Source organism: Ovis canadensis, chromosome 7 (assembly GCF_042477335.2).
Source record: "Ovis canadensis isolate MfBH-ARS-UI-01 breed Bighorn chromosome 7, ARS-UI_OviCan_v2, whole genome shotgun sequence".
Classification (NCBI taxonomy): Eukaryota; Metazoa; Chordata; class Mammalia; order Artiodactyla; family Bovidae; genus Ovis; species Ovis canadensis.
Window position 1 is genome coordinate 24480895 of NC_091251.1, and position 17902 is coordinate 24498796.

The 17902-nt window shown below is 47.4% G+C and overlaps 2 protein-coding genes across 5 annotated transcripts in view; one reads left to right on the forward strand and one right to left on the reverse strand.

Annotated features, from left to right (window-relative positions):
- SLC51B (SLC51 subunit beta) lies at nucleotides 1-12359 on the forward strand. 4 transcript variants are annotated; one of them, XM_069597614.1, is made up of 6 exons: nucleotides 1-98; nucleotides 2447-2571; nucleotides 7275-7353; nucleotides 8219-8429; nucleotides 9499-9589; nucleotides 12034-12359. In XM_069597614.1, exons 4-6 carry the CDS (start codon nucleotides 8333-8335, stop codon nucleotides 12236-12238), a joined length of 393 nt encoding a protein of 130 aa, XP_069453715.1. In that variant the 5' UTR covers nucleotides 1-98; nucleotides 2447-2571; nucleotides 7275-7353; nucleotides 8219-8332; the 3' UTR covers nucleotides 12239-12359. The 4 variants fall into 4 exon arrangements, with proteins under 4 accessions (XP_069453715.1, XP_069453714.1, XP_069453716.1 ...); XM_069597615.1 differs by lacking the exon at nucleotides 1-98 and adding an exon at nucleotides 1770-1833; XM_069597613.1 differs by lacking the exons at nucleotides 1-98; nucleotides 7275-7353 and adding an exon at nucleotides 1695-1833.
- The window catches only part of RASL12 (RAS like family 12), a 16634-nt gene continuing 11038 nt past the window's right edge, over nucleotides 12307-17902 (reverse strand). Inside the window, exon 5 of the mRNA XM_069597611.1 lies at nucleotides 12307-14368. Coding sequence (XP_069453712.1) covers nucleotides 13993-14368 — 376 coding nt within the window. The 3' untranslated portion in view covers nucleotides 12307-13992. The remainder of the gene's footprint in view (nucleotides 14369-17902) is intronic.

Consider the following 17902-nt stretch of genomic DNA (forward strand, 5'->3'; position numbering starts at 1 on the left):
GGGAAAGTCCAAAGCCCTTTCTATTGCCTTCCACCACTAATTGCCCACCGTCTTCCAGGCAGGGAGACTATGGGCTGGAGAGGTCAAGAGAGTTCAAGGTAAGATTGGTTTATCCAGAAGTGACATTTGACCCTATGCGGAAGGGAGGGCTTGGTAATGAACTCACATCTCTGTGAGTTCACAGAGTGGACTTCATGGCACTTATCACACAGCCATAAATTGCATGATCCCTGGTGTGACCGCAAGACTGCAGTCTCCATGAGGTCAGGGACAATGCCTGTGATTGTTCATTAGTAGCATAAATCCTGGCACAGGGCAGACATGGAATAACAGTTATTGGATAAGTTATAGCAGAAAGAACTGAATGAGAGGAGGAAGAAAAGAGACACAGGCCGGAGAGTGGAAAGCCTTGGCTGGGGCAGGCACCTCTTGAAGGGGACACAATCCCGGTGACACTCCCCCAGGGCAGATTCAGACGACACTGGTCACGGGCCACTTTAGGGACCCACACTGACATGCCTATCCAGCTCACAGCCTTTCTCTCTTGGCTACTCGATGAGCATGAGATTTGAGCCAGCATTCATAGTACTTCACCCTTGACCACAATAACTGATCCAAAATGTGGGTTTGTGACCCAGACCTGGATAATTAGGGTCCTGTCCCAGGAACTGAAACTGGAGTTGAGAAAAGAGACTCCTTCCCCCTCTGGCTGTGAGGGTGTGAGCCTGGATTTCCCACAGTCTGGTCCAGCTGCCAGGAGATGGCCTGCCTGTAGGAAAGAACCTGATATCCAGAGAGAACAGAGAGAGACCAAGAGAGAGAAAGAGCAAAGAATCTTCAGGCTCCTGATTCCAGCTATCCCTAAGGTCGACTCTACTCTGCTCTTCCTAATTATACGAGCCAATGAATTCCTTTTAAATTTCTTTTGTGCTTAAGAAAGTTAGAGTTGCGGTCCTTTTTTTGAAATCTATGAGCTGCCTTTCTCTCCAAAATACATCCTGAATCTGAGCACTTCTCACCATCTCCACTGCATTAACCTGGTCCAAACCACCACTGTCTCTTGCCTGGATGAATGCAACAGGCTCCCATCTCCTCTCTTGCTCCCTGACAAACCACTGTCCACCCAGAAGGCCAACTGATCCTGGATAAATGTCAGTCCAATGATGTCACCTCCAGTGATTTCTCTCTACATCCATATTCCTTATCCTGTTTTGCGGCATGATCTGCGTCTGTCTACCCTGTAGCTACTCCGTGCCACCTCCCATCATCACTGTGCTTCAGCTGCATTGCCCTTTGTTGTGTGTTTCTCAGACTTGTGAACCTCATTATTTCTTCAGCACCTTTGCACCTGCTGCCCCAAGTCTTTGCATCATTAATTCTTCATCATTCAGTTTTTAGTAACGTAATACAGTTATCATAGCTCCCCATCTATTTCTGTATCATTTTGCTGTTGAAATTATTCACAGAAATTGACACTAGTTGAAATTATTTATGTTTTACTTACTTTTGTGTGGGCTGTCTGCCCCCTAAACTATGAGCTTCAGGAGACTAGAGACCTTGCCTGTCTTGCTTACCTTGTGTCCACAGTAGGCGTTTGAGTAATATTTATTGAATGAATGAGTGACGGAATGAGGAGGAGCTGGAATTCCGTTCAGGACCTAGGTCCCCATTGCCCCGCCTTTTCTCTGTTGTCCACACCGCTGGCCAGTATTAACTCGTAGAGGAGCTTGCACCTGTCATGTGACTTCTTTCAACCTCTTTTGTCATTTGGGAAATGAGAACCCTACTCCTTGCTAAGCCAGCTCTAAAGGTTTTTGGAGATGCAAGGAGCTGGTAGGTAGAAAAGCCCACTGATGATCAGAATTGGATGTGTCTGGCTTGGTGGGGGGACACCTCGCTCCTGCCTCCCCACCAAGCCCTTGCTACTCAGCGCTGTTCAACCCCGACTTGCTTCCTCCTCTCTGGGTCACCTGCACAGCCTCGCGTGTCTTGCCTCCCCACCCCCAGCCCTCCAAAGGTCTTATTTTATAGCTTCCTGACCCTCACTGTGAGAAAGCAGAGGCTGTAAAAGGCCAGCCTTGGCTCCCGCTCGGTGGTTAAATATTGATAACACCAGGAAATAGAGGCCCAGAGTGGGCGTACCACACATCCCCCTGCAATGATGGTGCTCCAGGCAGAGGGTCCTCCCCAGCCCGTTCCTCTGGGCTGGCAGGAGGGTTTGGATGTTTTCCTGTTACTTGAGGCCAAGAGATAAGAAGGAAAGTATCGGGCTCCTGGTTCTTGCTGACTGTGAAAGTCAGATGGGGCCTGTTTGCCATCAGCGGCCACTCATTCAAGAGGTCAGTCACCCCGGAGTGACAAAGGAGGCTCCAGGCCTGGGCGTGTGCTAAATGCAGAGCTCCCAAATGGGCCCGGCTGCCAGAGGCTCTGCCGCACTGCCCCGCAGGTGACAGCTGTGCGGGAAGCTTAGGTGCAAAGACCAGCCAGTGTACCCTGAAAGGAGGAGGAAGAGAGAAATCAGTGCTGCTCCCGCCAGCAGACCAGACGAGTCCTTGGAACCCGGGACCCAGGGTGAGTGTCTTCAGCCTGCCGCGGGAATGGGGTGGCGGGTGCCAGGTCTTTGGCAGGAATCATGTCCAGGAGCAGGTGGTTAAGCTCTGATTAAAATGCAGGCATCTCATACTGAGTGAAGCAAGTCAGACAGGAGAAATATCCTGTGACATCCCTTATCTGTGGAATCTGAAAAGAAATGATACAAATGAACTTACAAAACAGAAACAGGCTCACAGACTGAGGGAACAGAGCTTATGGCTGCCCGCGGGAGGGATCGTCAGGGAGTTTGGGATAGACTCTACACACTGCTATGTTAAATGCATAACCAGCAAAGCCCTACTGTATGGCACAGGGAACTCTGCTCAATGTTATGTGGCAGCCTGGATGTTTGGGGGAGAGTGGATACATGTAGATGTATGGCTGAGTTCCTTCTCTGTTCACCTGAAACCGTCACAACGTTGTTAATCAGCTATACTCCAATACAAAATTAAAAGCTCAAAAGAAAAATAAAAAAGAAAAGATAAAAATATAAATAAAGCAGGAATCTCCTGGAGGGGCCTAAGAGCACATGATGACTAAATGCAATATGATATCCTGGATGGGAACCAGAAGCAGGAAAAAGACAATAACAGAAAAGTGAAATGCAAGTAAATCATAATGTTTAGCTAATAATTTTTTTAAAATTCAGAGATATTACTGCTATGCTCTCTGTAGAAGAAAACTGGATAAGTGCTTTGAGGGGAATGTATCCTTTGTTTCTGTAGCATTAACATAGAGAGGGCCAACATGCATCCACCTTATTATTTTGTTCCATTTGTTGCTATATTTTTATTATAACAATATTATGCATGTTTAAAATATACATTCCAATGTGGGCATCAGTCCACACGCAGATGTGTACGCTTTTTGATTAGTTCCAGTACCTCACTGTCTTGATTACTGGAGTTTTAAAGTGACTCTGGAAGTTGGGGAGCATCAGTCCTCTAACTTTGTTCTTCTCCTTCAATACTGTGTTGAGTATCCTGGGCCTTTTGCTTCTCGTTATAAACTTGAAATTCAGTTTGTCAATATCCATAAAATAACTTGCTGGGATTTTGATTTGGGTTGCCTGTATCTATAGATCACATTGGGAAGAACTGACATGTTGATTAGTTCCACTAATTAAACATCCAAAATTGGAATTTTTATCCAGAAAGGTATAAATACAATTGATAGATACTTTTTTTATTGAGGTATAGTTGATTTACAATATTATATGTTTCAGGTGTATAACATAGTGATTTACAGTTTTTAAATGTTATACTCTGTTTATAGTTATTATAAACTATTGCCTGTATTCCTTATGCTGTACAATATATCCTTGTGGCTTATTTATTTTATACGTAGTAGTCTGTATCTCTGAATCCCCTACCCCTCTCTTGTCCCTCCCCATTCCCTCTTCCCACTAGTAACCACTAGTTTGTTCTCTAGATATCTGTGAGTCTGTTTCTTTTCTGTTATATTCACCAGTTTATTTTTTAGATTCCATGTATAAGTGATACATACAGTATTTGTCTTTGCCTGGCTTATCTCACTTAGCCTAATACCTCCAAGTCCATCCATGTGGTTGCAAATGGCAATATTTCATTCTTTTTTATGACTGACTCCATTGTATGGGTACACCACATCTTTATCCATTTCTCTGTCAATGGACATTTAGGTGGCTTCCATATCTTGGCTATTGTAAATAATGCTACTATGAACATCAGAGGGAATGTATCTTTTGAATCAGTGTTTTCATTTTCTTTGGCTAATATATGCATACATTTAAAATACACACAAACACAAAAAATACGTGTTTAGAATATACATACAAAATATATACATTTAAAACTGTAATTACATGTATCGTTTTCACAAAGGTAGTAGGTACTCAGGAGAAATGTATACAGTACAGAAGTGTTCAAAGTGGATGTCCCATGGGTCTAGGCCCCAGCTCAATTCCCTAGAGGGAGTTGGTGTTGGCATCTTGGCCTCCATGTTCTTTTCTCTGGGGGTGCATGTCGGGGGAGGGGGTGGGTGTTCTGCATATGCAGCAGGGGTCTGCGGCCAATATTACCAATTAGTCCAGGCATTCCTGCATCTGAGGCTAGACAGAAGATCACAGCCCTTAACAAGTGCTCTGGAGAAGTTGGAGCTGGAACACAAGGTCACATCGATTGGCCATCCCTGAAATTTGTCTTTCCATTATTCAGTATATATATATCCTTCAAACGAGTAAGTAGGTAGTGGGCATCTGAGTCCATGAAACTCTTAAAAAAATAAAATCTTTCTTTCTCCCTGACTTCCATCTCTGTCTTGGCACATTAGTAGTGTAGTGATGGTTTTGTTGCTAAGTTGTGTCCGACTCTTGTGACCCATGGACTGTAGCCCGCCAGGCTCCTCTGTCCCTGGAATTTGCCAGGCAAGAATACCGGAATGGGTTGCCATTTCCTTCTCCGGGGGATCTTCCCAACTCAGGGGTCAGATCCGCATCTCCTGCATTGCAGGTAGATTCTTTACCACCGAGCCACCCAGCAAGCCCTTGGCACATGAATGATGACTCACATATGAAAAACTTGGCTCAGTATTATATTTGTATCAAAATATTTTCCTTCAAAATCTGTAGATGTTTGTTCAGTTTTCTCAGAGCATTTAGAGTTGGAGAAAATTCTGACGTCAGTCTTTTTATTAGTACCTTGGTTTTTTGTTTGGCTGCTTGCCATCCGGTTGTTTTTGGATGTTCCTGGCTGAGCCTGCAAAGGCTATTTTGGGTTGGACATCAAGAGTGGGGGGATTTTGAGACGGCCTCTGGCCTCTCTTTGCCTTGTTGTCCTCTTAGCCCTATGACATGTTTTCATGATTGGTTTGTTCAAAACCCTTTACTTTGATCTCCACTTCTGTCCCCTTTTCCTCCCTTCTCCCTCCCATGCCCACCGCCGCACCAGAGATAATTATCTAATGTGTTGAATGTGTCTTTTTTTAAATGTGTCTTTGTAAAATGTGTATTGTTGTTCTGTATGCATGTGTTTTGAATTTTCATAAATGGTGTTGCATGCTCCCTTATGATCCTTGGGGATACTTTCAGGATATGAATACGCTCAGGAGTAGAACTGCTGGGTCATGTGTACACGTACTGTGACTAATTTGCTCTCTAGATGGCTGCCCCAGTCTACACCCCCTGGCAGTGCATAGGGCTACAGCCCCAGAACCACACCAACGCCTGGCATTATCCACCTTCCAAACTATGCCAGTCTAATAGATGTCAAGTGGTGTTTCATTTTAATTGTCATTCTTCTGATTTCCAAAGAGTTTAAGCATATTTTCATATGCTTGCTAGCCTTTTGAGCTTCTTATCTTGTAAACTGCCTGTTTATAGTATCTATTAGGATTCTAGTCTTTTTCCCGTTAATTTGTTAGAATTCTTTGTACATTTTAGATATCAGTTTCTTCTGGGTTTTAAGCATCACAAGTATCCTATCCCAGTAGGAAATGTGTTTACTACTGTACTGATCGAACTCATTGAACAGATCATCTTATTTTGATATGATCAAATTCAGCAGTTTTCCGTTGTTATTCAATGACTTAAGCGTGTGTGGTTTTAAGAAGTGCTGCCCTACTTCTATTAACTTTGCACTTTTCCCTCTTGCATCGAGGCCTCTAATATTGGAGTCTGCGTGTGTCTGTGCTGTTCGTTAGATGTGCATCTGTGCATGATGTGTGCTAGTGTGTCCGGCTCATGGACTGTAGTGACCCCTGGACTGTAGCCCGCCAGGCTCCTCTGTCCATGGATTTCCCAGGCAAGAATACTAGCATGGGTTGCCATTTACACCCCCAGGGGATCTTCCCAATGCAGGAATTGAACCTGCATCTCCTGCATGGGCAGGTGGATTCGAGCCACCTGGGAAAGCCCTAGATGTGCGACTGGTCTTCCTTTTCTCCATAGAGTGAGCCAGTTTTCCTGACACCGTCTACTAAACGAGTCCTTCTTTCCCTACTGGTCAGCAGAGCTATCCTTACCTTAGAAATACTAAGTTTCTACAGGAATATAGGTGTCTATGAAATCTCTGTTCCCATGCCTTGGTTTAATGACTTGGGTTTATGTCAGAACCACATTTTTTATTATAATACATCTCAACATCTGATGGGGCCAGTCTCCCCTCTTAGTCTTTTTTCCGATGTTTATGTGCTCAGTCCTGTTTGACTCTAAACTCCTGTTTACTTTGTCTATATAAATACTAGGGTAAGTGTATCAAGGTCCTCAAAAAAATCCAGTTAGAATTTTGACTGAGATTGCATTGAATTTATAGGTTTATTTGGGGATAACTGATATCTTAGTACAGAGAAGGCAATGGCACCCCACTCCAGTACTCTTGCCTGGAAAGTCCCATGGACAGAGCCTGGTAGGCTGCAGTCCATGGGGCCGCTGAGAGTTGAACACTTTCACTTTCACTTTTCACTGTCATGCATTGGAGAAGGAAATGGCAACCCACTCCAGTGTTCTTGCCTGGAGAATCCCAGGGACGGGGGAGCCTGGTGGGCTGCTGTCTATGGGGTCGCACAGAGTAGGACACGACTGAAGCGACTTAGCAGCAGCAGCAGCAGCAGCAGCAGCAGCAGATATCTTAGTAAGTTTATCCTGTCTGAAAACATAAATCTCACTCTATTTATTCAGATCATTTATTATTATTATCTTGTTCTAGAGTTAAAAAGTGTTCTTCAAGAGACTTCCCTGGTGGTCCAGGAGTTAAGAACTCCATGCTTCCACTACAGCAGGCACAGGTTCGATCTCTGTTCGGGTAACTAAGATCCTACATGCCCTGCAGCACAGCCCACCCCGCCAAAAAAAATTCTTCATATGCTACTGTGCTACTGTGGGATGCTGCTACTGTGAATGATCTTATTTTTATTTAATTTTCCAGTTTCACTAATAATGGGAGAAATACTATTTCTAGCTTGTATACAGCAGCTTCAGTGAATGCGTCTATTAGTTCTATTATTTTTCTAGGTATTAATAGATGATCTTGTCATCTGAAAATTATGTTTTAACTCTTTCTTATCAAGTCTTACACTTCCTTTTCTTTCCTTATAGCACTTGTTAGGACCTCCAGGACTAGATTAAACTGTAATGGTCCAATTTAACCAGCAGCTTACCTTTGTCTGGCACTTTACCATTCTCCACTCTGGGTCCTGAGTATGTTGATATCCAGGAGAGAGACGGTGATAGGCCCAGCCTTCATCACGTGGGGGAGACGGGCACCTGTGATTGGCCAGTACAGGAAAATCCGCTGCTAAGGAAACTTGGTGAAGGAGAGGGGTGGACTGCAGAAGCTGGAGGGGATGCTGGGCAGGCAAGAACTGGAGAGACCCTGCAAGGGTCAGTCCCACAGCCCATCAGTGGCTCAGTCCTCCCCACAACCCGCATCAGTGCTCCTCCCCACGTGTAATGAGTTTTAATAAAGATTTGAGTGGCTCCCATTTCTATGGTCTCTGCTGCTTCAGGCCCCACCTGCTCCGGGAGTTCCGGCTATTTCAGTCCTGTAACTTTGGGCCCAGGGAAGGGCAGGGTTTGGGCCCAGGGTTTGGGCAGGGAGAGGAGACTAAGTTGGGGTGGGATATCCATTCATGCTCCATTCTTCGTTTCCAGGAGTCTTCAGGCCTTTGTCAAGTGTCATAACCTTAGTAGACCAGGAGAGCAGCTGGGAGCGAAGGGGTCTGAGAATTTCCCTGTCAGAAACATATCCCAACCAGGAGCAAGGGCATGAGCTACAGCGAGGGGCTAACCGGAGCCCCACCCATCACCGAGGTGCCTCTGGAGCTGCTGGAAGAAGTGCTTTGGCTTTTCCGAGTAGAGGATGGTAAGCGGCGGGGATGGGTGGTGGGGGTGCACTCTCCTGGCTGAAGCCGCCATCATGGTCCCCTCCTCCATGGCAGGCTGCACGTTTCCTCCAGGGCAAGAACTGAGGCTGAGGGTCTCACTGCCCAGAGGGGCCTGGCTAAACTGCGCTCTCCTTTCCTCAGAGCTGGTCACTCATGTACTCACCCATCCTGTCATTCACAAATATTTATTAAGCTCCTTCTCTGCACCAGGGACTGTTCTCAGCATGGGGGTTACAGAAGCGGAAACACACAAAAATCTCTGCCCTCATAGAGCATTCCTTCTAGTGAAAAAGGAAAACCAACAAGTGACTAAAATGCATAGCATGCTGGTGAAATGAGTAATAAGGAGAAAATTTAAGCCAAGAAAGGAATAGGAAGTGTGCAGCCAGGGAATGTAATGTGGTCAAGGAAGGCCTTGCTCAGAAGCTGATATCTGAATAAAGGCTTGCAGGAGGCGACAGAATTAACCATGCAGATTATGTGGGGAAAGGCATTCCTGGTAGAGGCAACAGGAGATGCAAAAGCTCTGAAGCTAGATGCTGCCTCATCTGAGTACGCTATGGACAGATCCTGATTATCCAAACTCAGATGAGCTACTTTATGTATTATCTGCAGGCAGCTTGTCAAATCTAATTTAACTGCCACCCTTTCTTCCCTCCCTCCCTCACTTCTTTCCTCCCTCCCTTCCTCCCTCTCCTCACTTCCTCCCTCCCTTCCTCTTTCCCTTGGACTGCACTTGGCCAGCCCCAAGCAAAACTCTGAAGATGGTGAAGTTTGCCTTCACTACCCCTCCTTTCCCCACCATTATTATCCCACTGCAGTGCTATCTCCCCCAGGTAGATGAGAACTTCTTTGGAGCAGAGATCTCTTCTCCCCCTGTCCCCTGCTTTGGACCAGGAGTTCCCTGGCTCATCTTCAGCTTGGTTAGTCTCTCTCTACAATATGTGGCCCACAGCAGGGGGAAGCTGATGCTGTGAGTTGGTCTGTTAGGGGCCTGAGGTGCACCCAGCCTGTCCTTAAGGCTCCATCCTGTGTGTCCCTCCCCAGCAACTCCTTGGAATATTTCCATGTTCGTCCTGGCGGCCTTGGTGGTCATAATAAGCTTCATCCTCTTGGGAAGGAACATCCAGGCAAACAGGTGAGGAGCTGGTCTAGGGGTGGTCTCTGGAGGGTGGAGAAATCTAAAGAGGGGTCATCTAGAGACCTTGGCTGTCCACCCTTTGGGTCAGTAAAATGCAGCCTGTAGGGTTTTGTTTGTTTGAGAACCCAAAGCTGCAGAAAAACTAGCAGCTGTCCCCAATGACCATTCCCTGACCAGCAAGCAGAGCGGGGGCTGGTGTGTCTCAGAAATCAGGATCCCTGGCTCTGGAGTCATACAGGCTGGGTTCAGATTCCAGTTCTGCCACTCACTAGCTGGGCAAGACACTCAGTACCTCCAGGCTGGCTTCTCCTTCTATAAATGGCAACTGTGATGGATTTTTCCCTCCTAGGATTGTGGGGAGTGCTCAGTGGGGGCTTTTGCAGAATTAGGGATGTGGTTACATGGCACAACCTTGTGCTACTCCAAGGTCAAATGCAGGGCATGGATAGAGACCTGAGAGCACTTGGGGCTCCTGGGTAATTCTGCCATTTTTATAACAACATTACTCCTTAACCCTGGATGAACAAATCACCTGCGGAAGAATGTTAAACACAGAAATCTGTGCCTCACCTTAGACATTCTGATGCAGAGGGTCTGCGGGGGAGGGGACCTGGGCCCTGGCATTTTGTTAAACTCTCTGGATGAGTCCAGGACTAACTTTTGAAAGCTCCTTGAGGGCAGGAACTACGTTTGACTCAACTTTGCTTCCCCGAGCAACTGGCAGTGTCAGATTCTGGAAGATATTCAACAAATACTTGGTTCACTCATTCCCATTCATTCATTCAATAATTACTATATCTTAGTAACTGGCAGTAACTTTTAAACAGTAATACTGAGAATCCCTCCTCAGATCTGTATCATGGTTTGCAACTTTGAAGGCATCTTCACATTCTCTCACTTGATCAAACCAGCCCTGTAAGGTGGGGCTGGCACAAGTTACTTATTCCCACTGTACAGAATAAGCTCACTGAGGATCCATGGAAGGGTTGGCCTAACCTCCAAGCTCTTCTTCCTATGCTATATTTTATGTCATCTATGAATCCTCCTCATAGTTCTGCTATAAAGCCAGAAAGAAATAACTCAGTTATTTCGTTCACATCAGTAACTAGTCGTGATGAACTGCTACGGCTCAGTCATCATTTATTCCACAGAATAAGCCAAGCACTGCTCTGTACCAGGTTCTGTGCCGAGAATGGGGACCACAGGGCTGGACAAGAGAGATTCAGCCCCGGTCTTATGGAGCTGACAGTTTGGAGGGGAGACAACTGTAGTTGAGAATGACAGGTGATGACTGAGGGATATATAGAGGTGGGATCTAGGGCCTTGAGGGCAAAAAAGAGACGGAGGCTGGGCTGACTAAGGGACAGCATGCCCCAAGCTCAAAGGAGGAGCAGGAGGGTCCAGGGGGCTGTAGTGTGGACTGTGGGGGTGGGAGGAAAGGGAGGTCAAGAGGCAGCAGGGCCCAGAGTGTACATGCCCTGGGGGCTCCCTAAGGAGTTTTTCAGGTTCTAGCTCATGGGCACTGGGGAGCCAGAGAAGAGCTTTGTACAGGGACATGAAAGTTTTATGTTTTAGCGAGATCAGTCTGCAAGAAGGACCCAGAGGGGTAGTGCCTCTGAGAAGGTGACTTTTCCTCTCTCAGATTGTCAGGAAGCATCCGCCTCAGCAAAGTCACCTCAGAGACAAGGCAGCTGTCCTCAGGAGCAGCGGACAGTCAGATGTTCCCCTGTGACCCAAACAGATTGTCTGGGCAGTCAGCTCAAACCCTGGCGGGGTCTCTCCACTAGGAGATCTAGGGGTGGGGACTTGGAGTAGAACCACCTCGGAGGGAAGATGCTTGGGTAAGTTACTGGTAGGAAGGCTGGACCTTGAATGCCAGGTTCCAGAAGTGGGCAGTGGGGAGCCAGTGAAGGTACCTGAGCTGAGGACTCTGGAATCATGGCTGCTGTGTGCAGGCCGGTTTGGAGACATAAGCACCTAGAGGCAGAAGGATTAGGTAGGAATTTCCTGCTACAGTCTGTCTTGGGATGGAGTGGAGTGAGGGTGGGGATGGGGTAATAAGGACTACACTAAGCAGGATAAAAGTGTAGCTTGGTGAAAAGAACACAGGGCTGGGAGTCAGAAGAGAAATGCATGACCCCGGCACATGCTCCTTAGGCCCCTCTGAGCCATTTTATGTCACTTGCAAGAGGAGCAACAGTAGCTGAGTTCACAGATGGCGCTGCGGGTTTGGTAAGAAGATGCATGGAGAAGTCTAAGATGTTTCTCTGCCAAAAACCTATCAAATCATCTCAGCTTTCTCCCCAGACTGTTTCCAGAACTGTGTACTGGATTTACCCCTTCAAACTTGCTAACCCACTTGGGAGCCCCAACCACTGCTCCAACCTCTTGGTACCCCCACACAGGGAACCCACATTCAATAGTGTTTTCTCTCCTCCCAGAAATCAAAAGAAGCTGCCACCGGAAAAACAAACTCCAGAAGTCCTGAACTTGGCTGAGGGCGGAAACAAAGATGAGAACAACCTGACCATCCTAACAGAGACTCTGCTCTCTGAAAAGCCAACTTTGGCCCAGGGAGAAATGGAGGCAAAATACAGGGATGTGCCGCTGGTCCATCTTCCAGACCCACAAGAATCTGAAAACTAGTCAGGGTGCAGGGCAGTGCCCCCGGAGTGTTAGCAGACAGAGTGAGTGAACTGCAAACTAAAACCCTGTTTTGAAAAAAACGAACAAAATCTTTTTATTAAAATGCTTCTGGATGTGGGCAGTTGGAGTTGCATAGTTTGTTCAAATGGCAGTGGGCCACACATAAGAGGCTTGGAGTGAAAGTGCGAAATCCAGAGCCAGCCTGTGGGTCAGGAAGCCTGGTCAGACTCCTCGCGTGGTCTTGAGGAGTTCCCAGCCTCCCTCTGACCTCGGCTTCTCCATCTGTAGAATGTGGCTGAAGCCTGGGCTGGAGATCCTGTTTTCAATCCAAGTTCCTGGAAGGGCTGAGCAAGGAAGGGGCAGGGTTCTGGGCTCAGAATTCATTTCCCGTCCCTTCCCTCCATCTGATCCACCAAGGAAGCCCTGGACAGAGGAGCCTGGTGGGCTACAGTCCATACAGTCCCACAGAGTCGGGCACGACTAAAGTGACTTAGCATGTATACACTCCCTTCCCTCCACTGCAGCCCTCTCCTTTACCTGCTGATCTGCCAAGGGTCCATGAAAGACTTCCTCTGGGCCAGGGGCCCTGCGGTAAACAGAGCTAGAAAACTATGAAACCCCCTGCCTCTGAGGCCTTTCTCTTACTAACCATGGGATCCCAAAGGAGTGTCGTGATCCCGTGTGTGAGCCACAGTGTTGCAGTACAAGCTGGGGTGGCAACCCCAAATAATTTATGAAAAATTTATGAACCCCAAATGCTGTAGGTGCTATCTTACAAAAGGGGACTTTGAACACACAGGCCCGTTGCCAAAGATCCTAGGTCCTGCCATCCCAGACTAGAGACAGAACACGCAGAACAGTTTCTCCTTACTGGATGCCTGGTACACCCAGGGTGGGCTCCCTGGGGTCCTGGGTTATTGTCATTGGAGAGGACGACTTTGTTCTGCAGTTTTGATCAGTCACCTTGAGGAGGCTGGTCCTGAGGGTCTGTGGACAGAGTCCTTGACTTAAGGTTGGAAAATACAGGGGCCCTGCCTCCTGGTGAAATACCCCGGAGGCTCCCTGCACTGGCCAGCCTGCAGCACTTTCCCTCCACCTTCACTGAGAGGCAAAGCACTGGAAATACCCCTTCCCTAAACACCTCTGCTTCTCACAGGCTGAGTAGGATTTCTCAACTAGATTTTACTTGAATAAACTGTGGGGTTTGTGGCCTGGTGGTTCTGAGAGGTCAGAAGACAAAGGGAGGGTCAGGCTCCAGCCCTCCCAAACCTGCCCCTGCCCTGCCCTGCCCTGCCCATCCACCAGGAGGTGCTGGGACTTCAGGGTGGGCTGCTCTCAAGCCTCAGGAAGGCCTCATGAAGCTGTCCACCCAGAGCCGTCCCCTGGGGCCACATCAGGCCAGGCTATAGCTGGAGCAGGAAAGGGGGTGATGGCACCATGAAGCATGTTGCCATTTTCTTCCATTTCCGGCTGACCTCTCCACGTTGTCACAGTGGTGTTTCCTTAAGGGTGAGGGATGCAGTGGTTACCATGGAAACTAAGGCCTGGAGGGAACAGGAACAGCATTCCTGTCTGTCCCTACGGCTCCTACAGTGATCTGGGTGTCAGGGACACTGTCTGGCGCTGGAGGAGGGTTCAGCTGTCCGCTGGATGGTGAGGGCTACTATTCCATCAGAAGGAAAGCCGGTGGTGAGAAGCCAGCCCCTGTCAGGCAGACGGACCAGTGCCGAGCCTGGGATCCTGAGCAGGGGCCCTCAGAAGATCTTGAAGCCCTTCAATAGCGTCAGGGTGGGTGCCTTGCGCTTGCTCTGAGCCCGGGATGACTTCACAGTGACCAGTTTGGCCTGTGCCACAGCAGGCATCTCCTTCAGGCTGGCGGTAGAAAGTGTGTTGAAGGTGCAGCTGGCCAGCCCGTGGCGGGCCGTGAGTGGGGCCTGGTGATGCACAGCTCGCTCCTCCGAGATGAAGAGAGGCCTGGCCAGGGAGTTCTTCTCCAGCTCCCGCCGCGCCTCCCGTACTGCCTCATGGAAGACGTGCTGCACATGCTCAAAGTCCAGGCAGGCAGAGACCTCGAAAAACAGGCACCCGAACCTGCCCGCCAAGGCGGCGCCCTCTGCCTGGGTGACCTGCCTGGCGAGGAAGCAGGGGGAGTCAGGGTCAGGAGCATCCGAGTCAGGCAGGCCCAGCCCTACTCCTGGCTCCTCACTTACCAGCTCCATGACCTGGAGCCATCTTCATCTCTCTGAGGCTCAGTTTTACTCATCAGTAAAATGGGAGAATGACAGCTGCCTCTCAGGGTTGTTAAGATTAAGAAAGACGATTTGTGTCAAGGGCCTAGCACAGTCCCTGCTCAGTAAATGGCAGCTGATGTCACCTAAGCTAGAATGTCAAAACAAGACTGAGGGGAAAGGAGAAGCTGGCCCAAAGTCCCTGGCTAGACCTTGCCTGTGGCCAGAGGAAGATGGCTGCTCTCAGCCCCACGTCTCCTCAGCTCTTTTCCTTGGTCAGGAAATGAGCCGCCCTCAGCCCTAGGGTGTGGATTAAGCTCTGGAGAGAGGTGGTGGATTGGTCAGAAGCATGTGAGACCACAGTGTCTACAGAGGCCTGGTGGGCTATGGTCGTGACTCAGGACGCCTGTGGTTGGCAGAGCTTTCAGGGCGATGACAACACAAGAGAGGGAGCAGCACCTATTCTGACTTTATCCTGCACCACCTCCCATGATGGTGGGATTACGTATTTGTAACCACCTCTCATGAACTGTATAAAAGGTCAAAAAATCATGATACCACAAGATAAGTCCCTCAGGCCTTAAAGTGCCCAATATGCTACTGGGGAAGAGTGAAAAAGAATTACCAATATCCCCAGAATGAGTGAAGCGACTGGGACAAAGCAGATATGACACTCAGTTGTGGATGTGTCTGGTGATGAAAGTAAAATCCGATGCTGCAAAGAACAGTATTGTATAGGAACCTGGAATGTTAGTTAGGTCCATGAATCATGGAAAATTGGATGTGGTCAAGCAGGAGATGGTAAGAATAAACATTTACATCCTAGGAATCAGCAAACTAAAATGGATGGGAATGGGCGAATTCAGATAACCATTGTATCTACTACTGTTGGCAAGAATCCCATAAAAGAAATGGAGTAGACCTCGTAATCAACAAAAGAGTCTGAAATACAGAACTTGGGTGCAACCTCAAAAATGACAGAATGATCTCAGTTCATTTCAAGGCAAGCCATTCAACATCACAATAATCCAAGTCCATGCCCCTACCACCAATGCCGAAGAAGCTGAAGTTGATCATTTCTATGAAGACCTAGAAGGTCTCCTAAACTAACTAACACCTAAAATATATGTTCTATTCATCATCAGGGATTGGAATGCAAAACTAGGTAGTCAAGATATACCTGGAGTAACAGGCACATTTGGCCTTGGAGAACAAAATGAAGCGGGGCAAAGGCTAACTGAATTCTGCCAAGAGAATGCATCAGTCATAGCAAATACTTTTTCAACGACACAAGATGTGTAAAGATGACTTTACACATGGACATCACCAAATGGTCAATACCAAAATCAAATCAATTACATTCTTTGTAGCCGAAGATGGAGAAGCTCTATACAGTCAGCCAAAAACAAGACCTGGAGCTAACTGTGGCTCAGATCACCAGCTTCTTATAGCAAACTTCAGGCTTAAACTAAAGAAAACTGGAAAAAACACTAGGCCAGTCAGATATGACTTAAATCAAATCCTATATGAATTCGCAGCAGCGGTAATGAATAGATTCAAGGGACTAGATCTAGATAACACTGTGCCTGAAAAACTATGGACAAAGGTCCGTAGTATTGTACAGGAGGCAGTGAACAAAACCGTCCCAAAGCAAGAAGGCAAAGTGATTATCTAAGGAGGCTTTAGGAATGGCAGAAGAATGAAGAGAAGCAAAAAGCAAGGGAGAGAGGTACATTCAATTAAACTCAGAATTTCAAAGAATAGCTAGAAGAGACAAGAAGGCCTTCTTCAATGAACAGGGTTTAACAATTGAAGAAAACACAAAAGGGGAAAGACTAGAGATCTCTACAGGAAAACTGGAAACATCAAGGGAGTTTTCTGCCCAAAGAATCAAGATAGGAGAGGGAAACATCAACACCCTCAGATATACAGATGATACCACTCTAACAGCAGACAGCAAAGAGGAAATAAGAGCCTCTTGATGAGGGTGAAGGAGGACAGTGAAAGAGCCAGCTTAATATTAAAAACACTAAGATCATGGCATCCGCCCCCATTACTGCAAGGCAAATAGAAGGGGAAAAGGGGAAAGTAGGGACAGATTTCCTCTTCTCAGGCTCCAAAATCACTGTGGACGGTGACTGCAGCCATGAAATCAGAAGATGACTGCTTCTTGGCAGGAAAGCGATGACAAACCTAAAGACAGTATGTTGAAAAGCAGAGACATTACTCTGCCAACAAAGGTCCGTACAGGTCCCTTATCAAGGCTATGGTTTTCCCAGTAGTCACATACAGTTGTGAGAGCTGGACTGTAAAGGAAGAAGAACACCAAAGAATTGATGCCTTCGAACTGCGGGGCTGGAGAAGACTCCTGAAAGTCCCATGGACAGCAAGGAGATCAAACCAGTTAATCTTCAGGGAGATCAACCCTGAATATTCACTGGAAAGACTGATGCTGAAGCTCCAGTATTTTGATCATCTGCTGTGAACAGACAACTCATTGGAAAAGTCCCTGATGCTGGGAAAGAATGAGGGAAGGAGAAGAAGGTTTCAGAGGATGAGATGGCTGGACGGCATCACCAATGCAATGAACATGAACTTGGGCAAACTCCAGGAGATGGTGAGGGACAGGGAGGCCTGGCATGCTGCAGTTAATGGGGTCTCAAAGAGTCAGACACAACTGGATGACTGAACAACTCATAATGGTGGAATCAAGTATTTGTAACCACCTCTCATGATGGTGGGATCAAGTATTTGTAACTTTCAGGAAGGTCCTGAAAGCATGGACATCAGGTGAGAGAAAAATACTGGTCCTTTGGTAGACCAGATGTCCAGAAGAGATGCAGCAGGGGGCAGCCCCTGAGGGCTGGAGATCAAGGTTTCAGTGGCCGAATCCCACTGCTGAGCAGCCTCACCGATCATCCCTGAGGACAATGGCACAGACTGTGAGGTTAGAGGAGAACTCAGGGCAAGTATGGAGGGAAAAGATTTCTGAGCCAAGGGTAATCTAGCAGAAGCAAGGGCTAGGAGCAGGTTAGCCCATCAGACAGGGAGAGTGTCTAGGACAAAAAGGGTCAGGGCACAGCACAGAATCCATTCCCCACCCAAGGCTGGTGTCCTGTCAGTTCAGTTTCCTGAGGAGCTTTTGAAAGAATATTTGGTATTACATGCCTTTGTGATGAACTTGAATCTGAAACTTTGTCATTGTGGGCCTTGAATAATGAGCTTTCAGAAACAACAACCCCATGTGCGCATGCACGTGTGTGAATGGCTGACCCAGCATGTAACATTATCACCCTTTTTGCTTATTTTGGCATAGCCTAGCAAAAATGGTATCAGTGGTTTGGGAACCACTGCCCTAACCCACATTTTACCCTTCAGCTGCAAGACAGTCATGGGAGACATTGGCCACTGCTCAGCAAAAGTTAGATTGACTGTG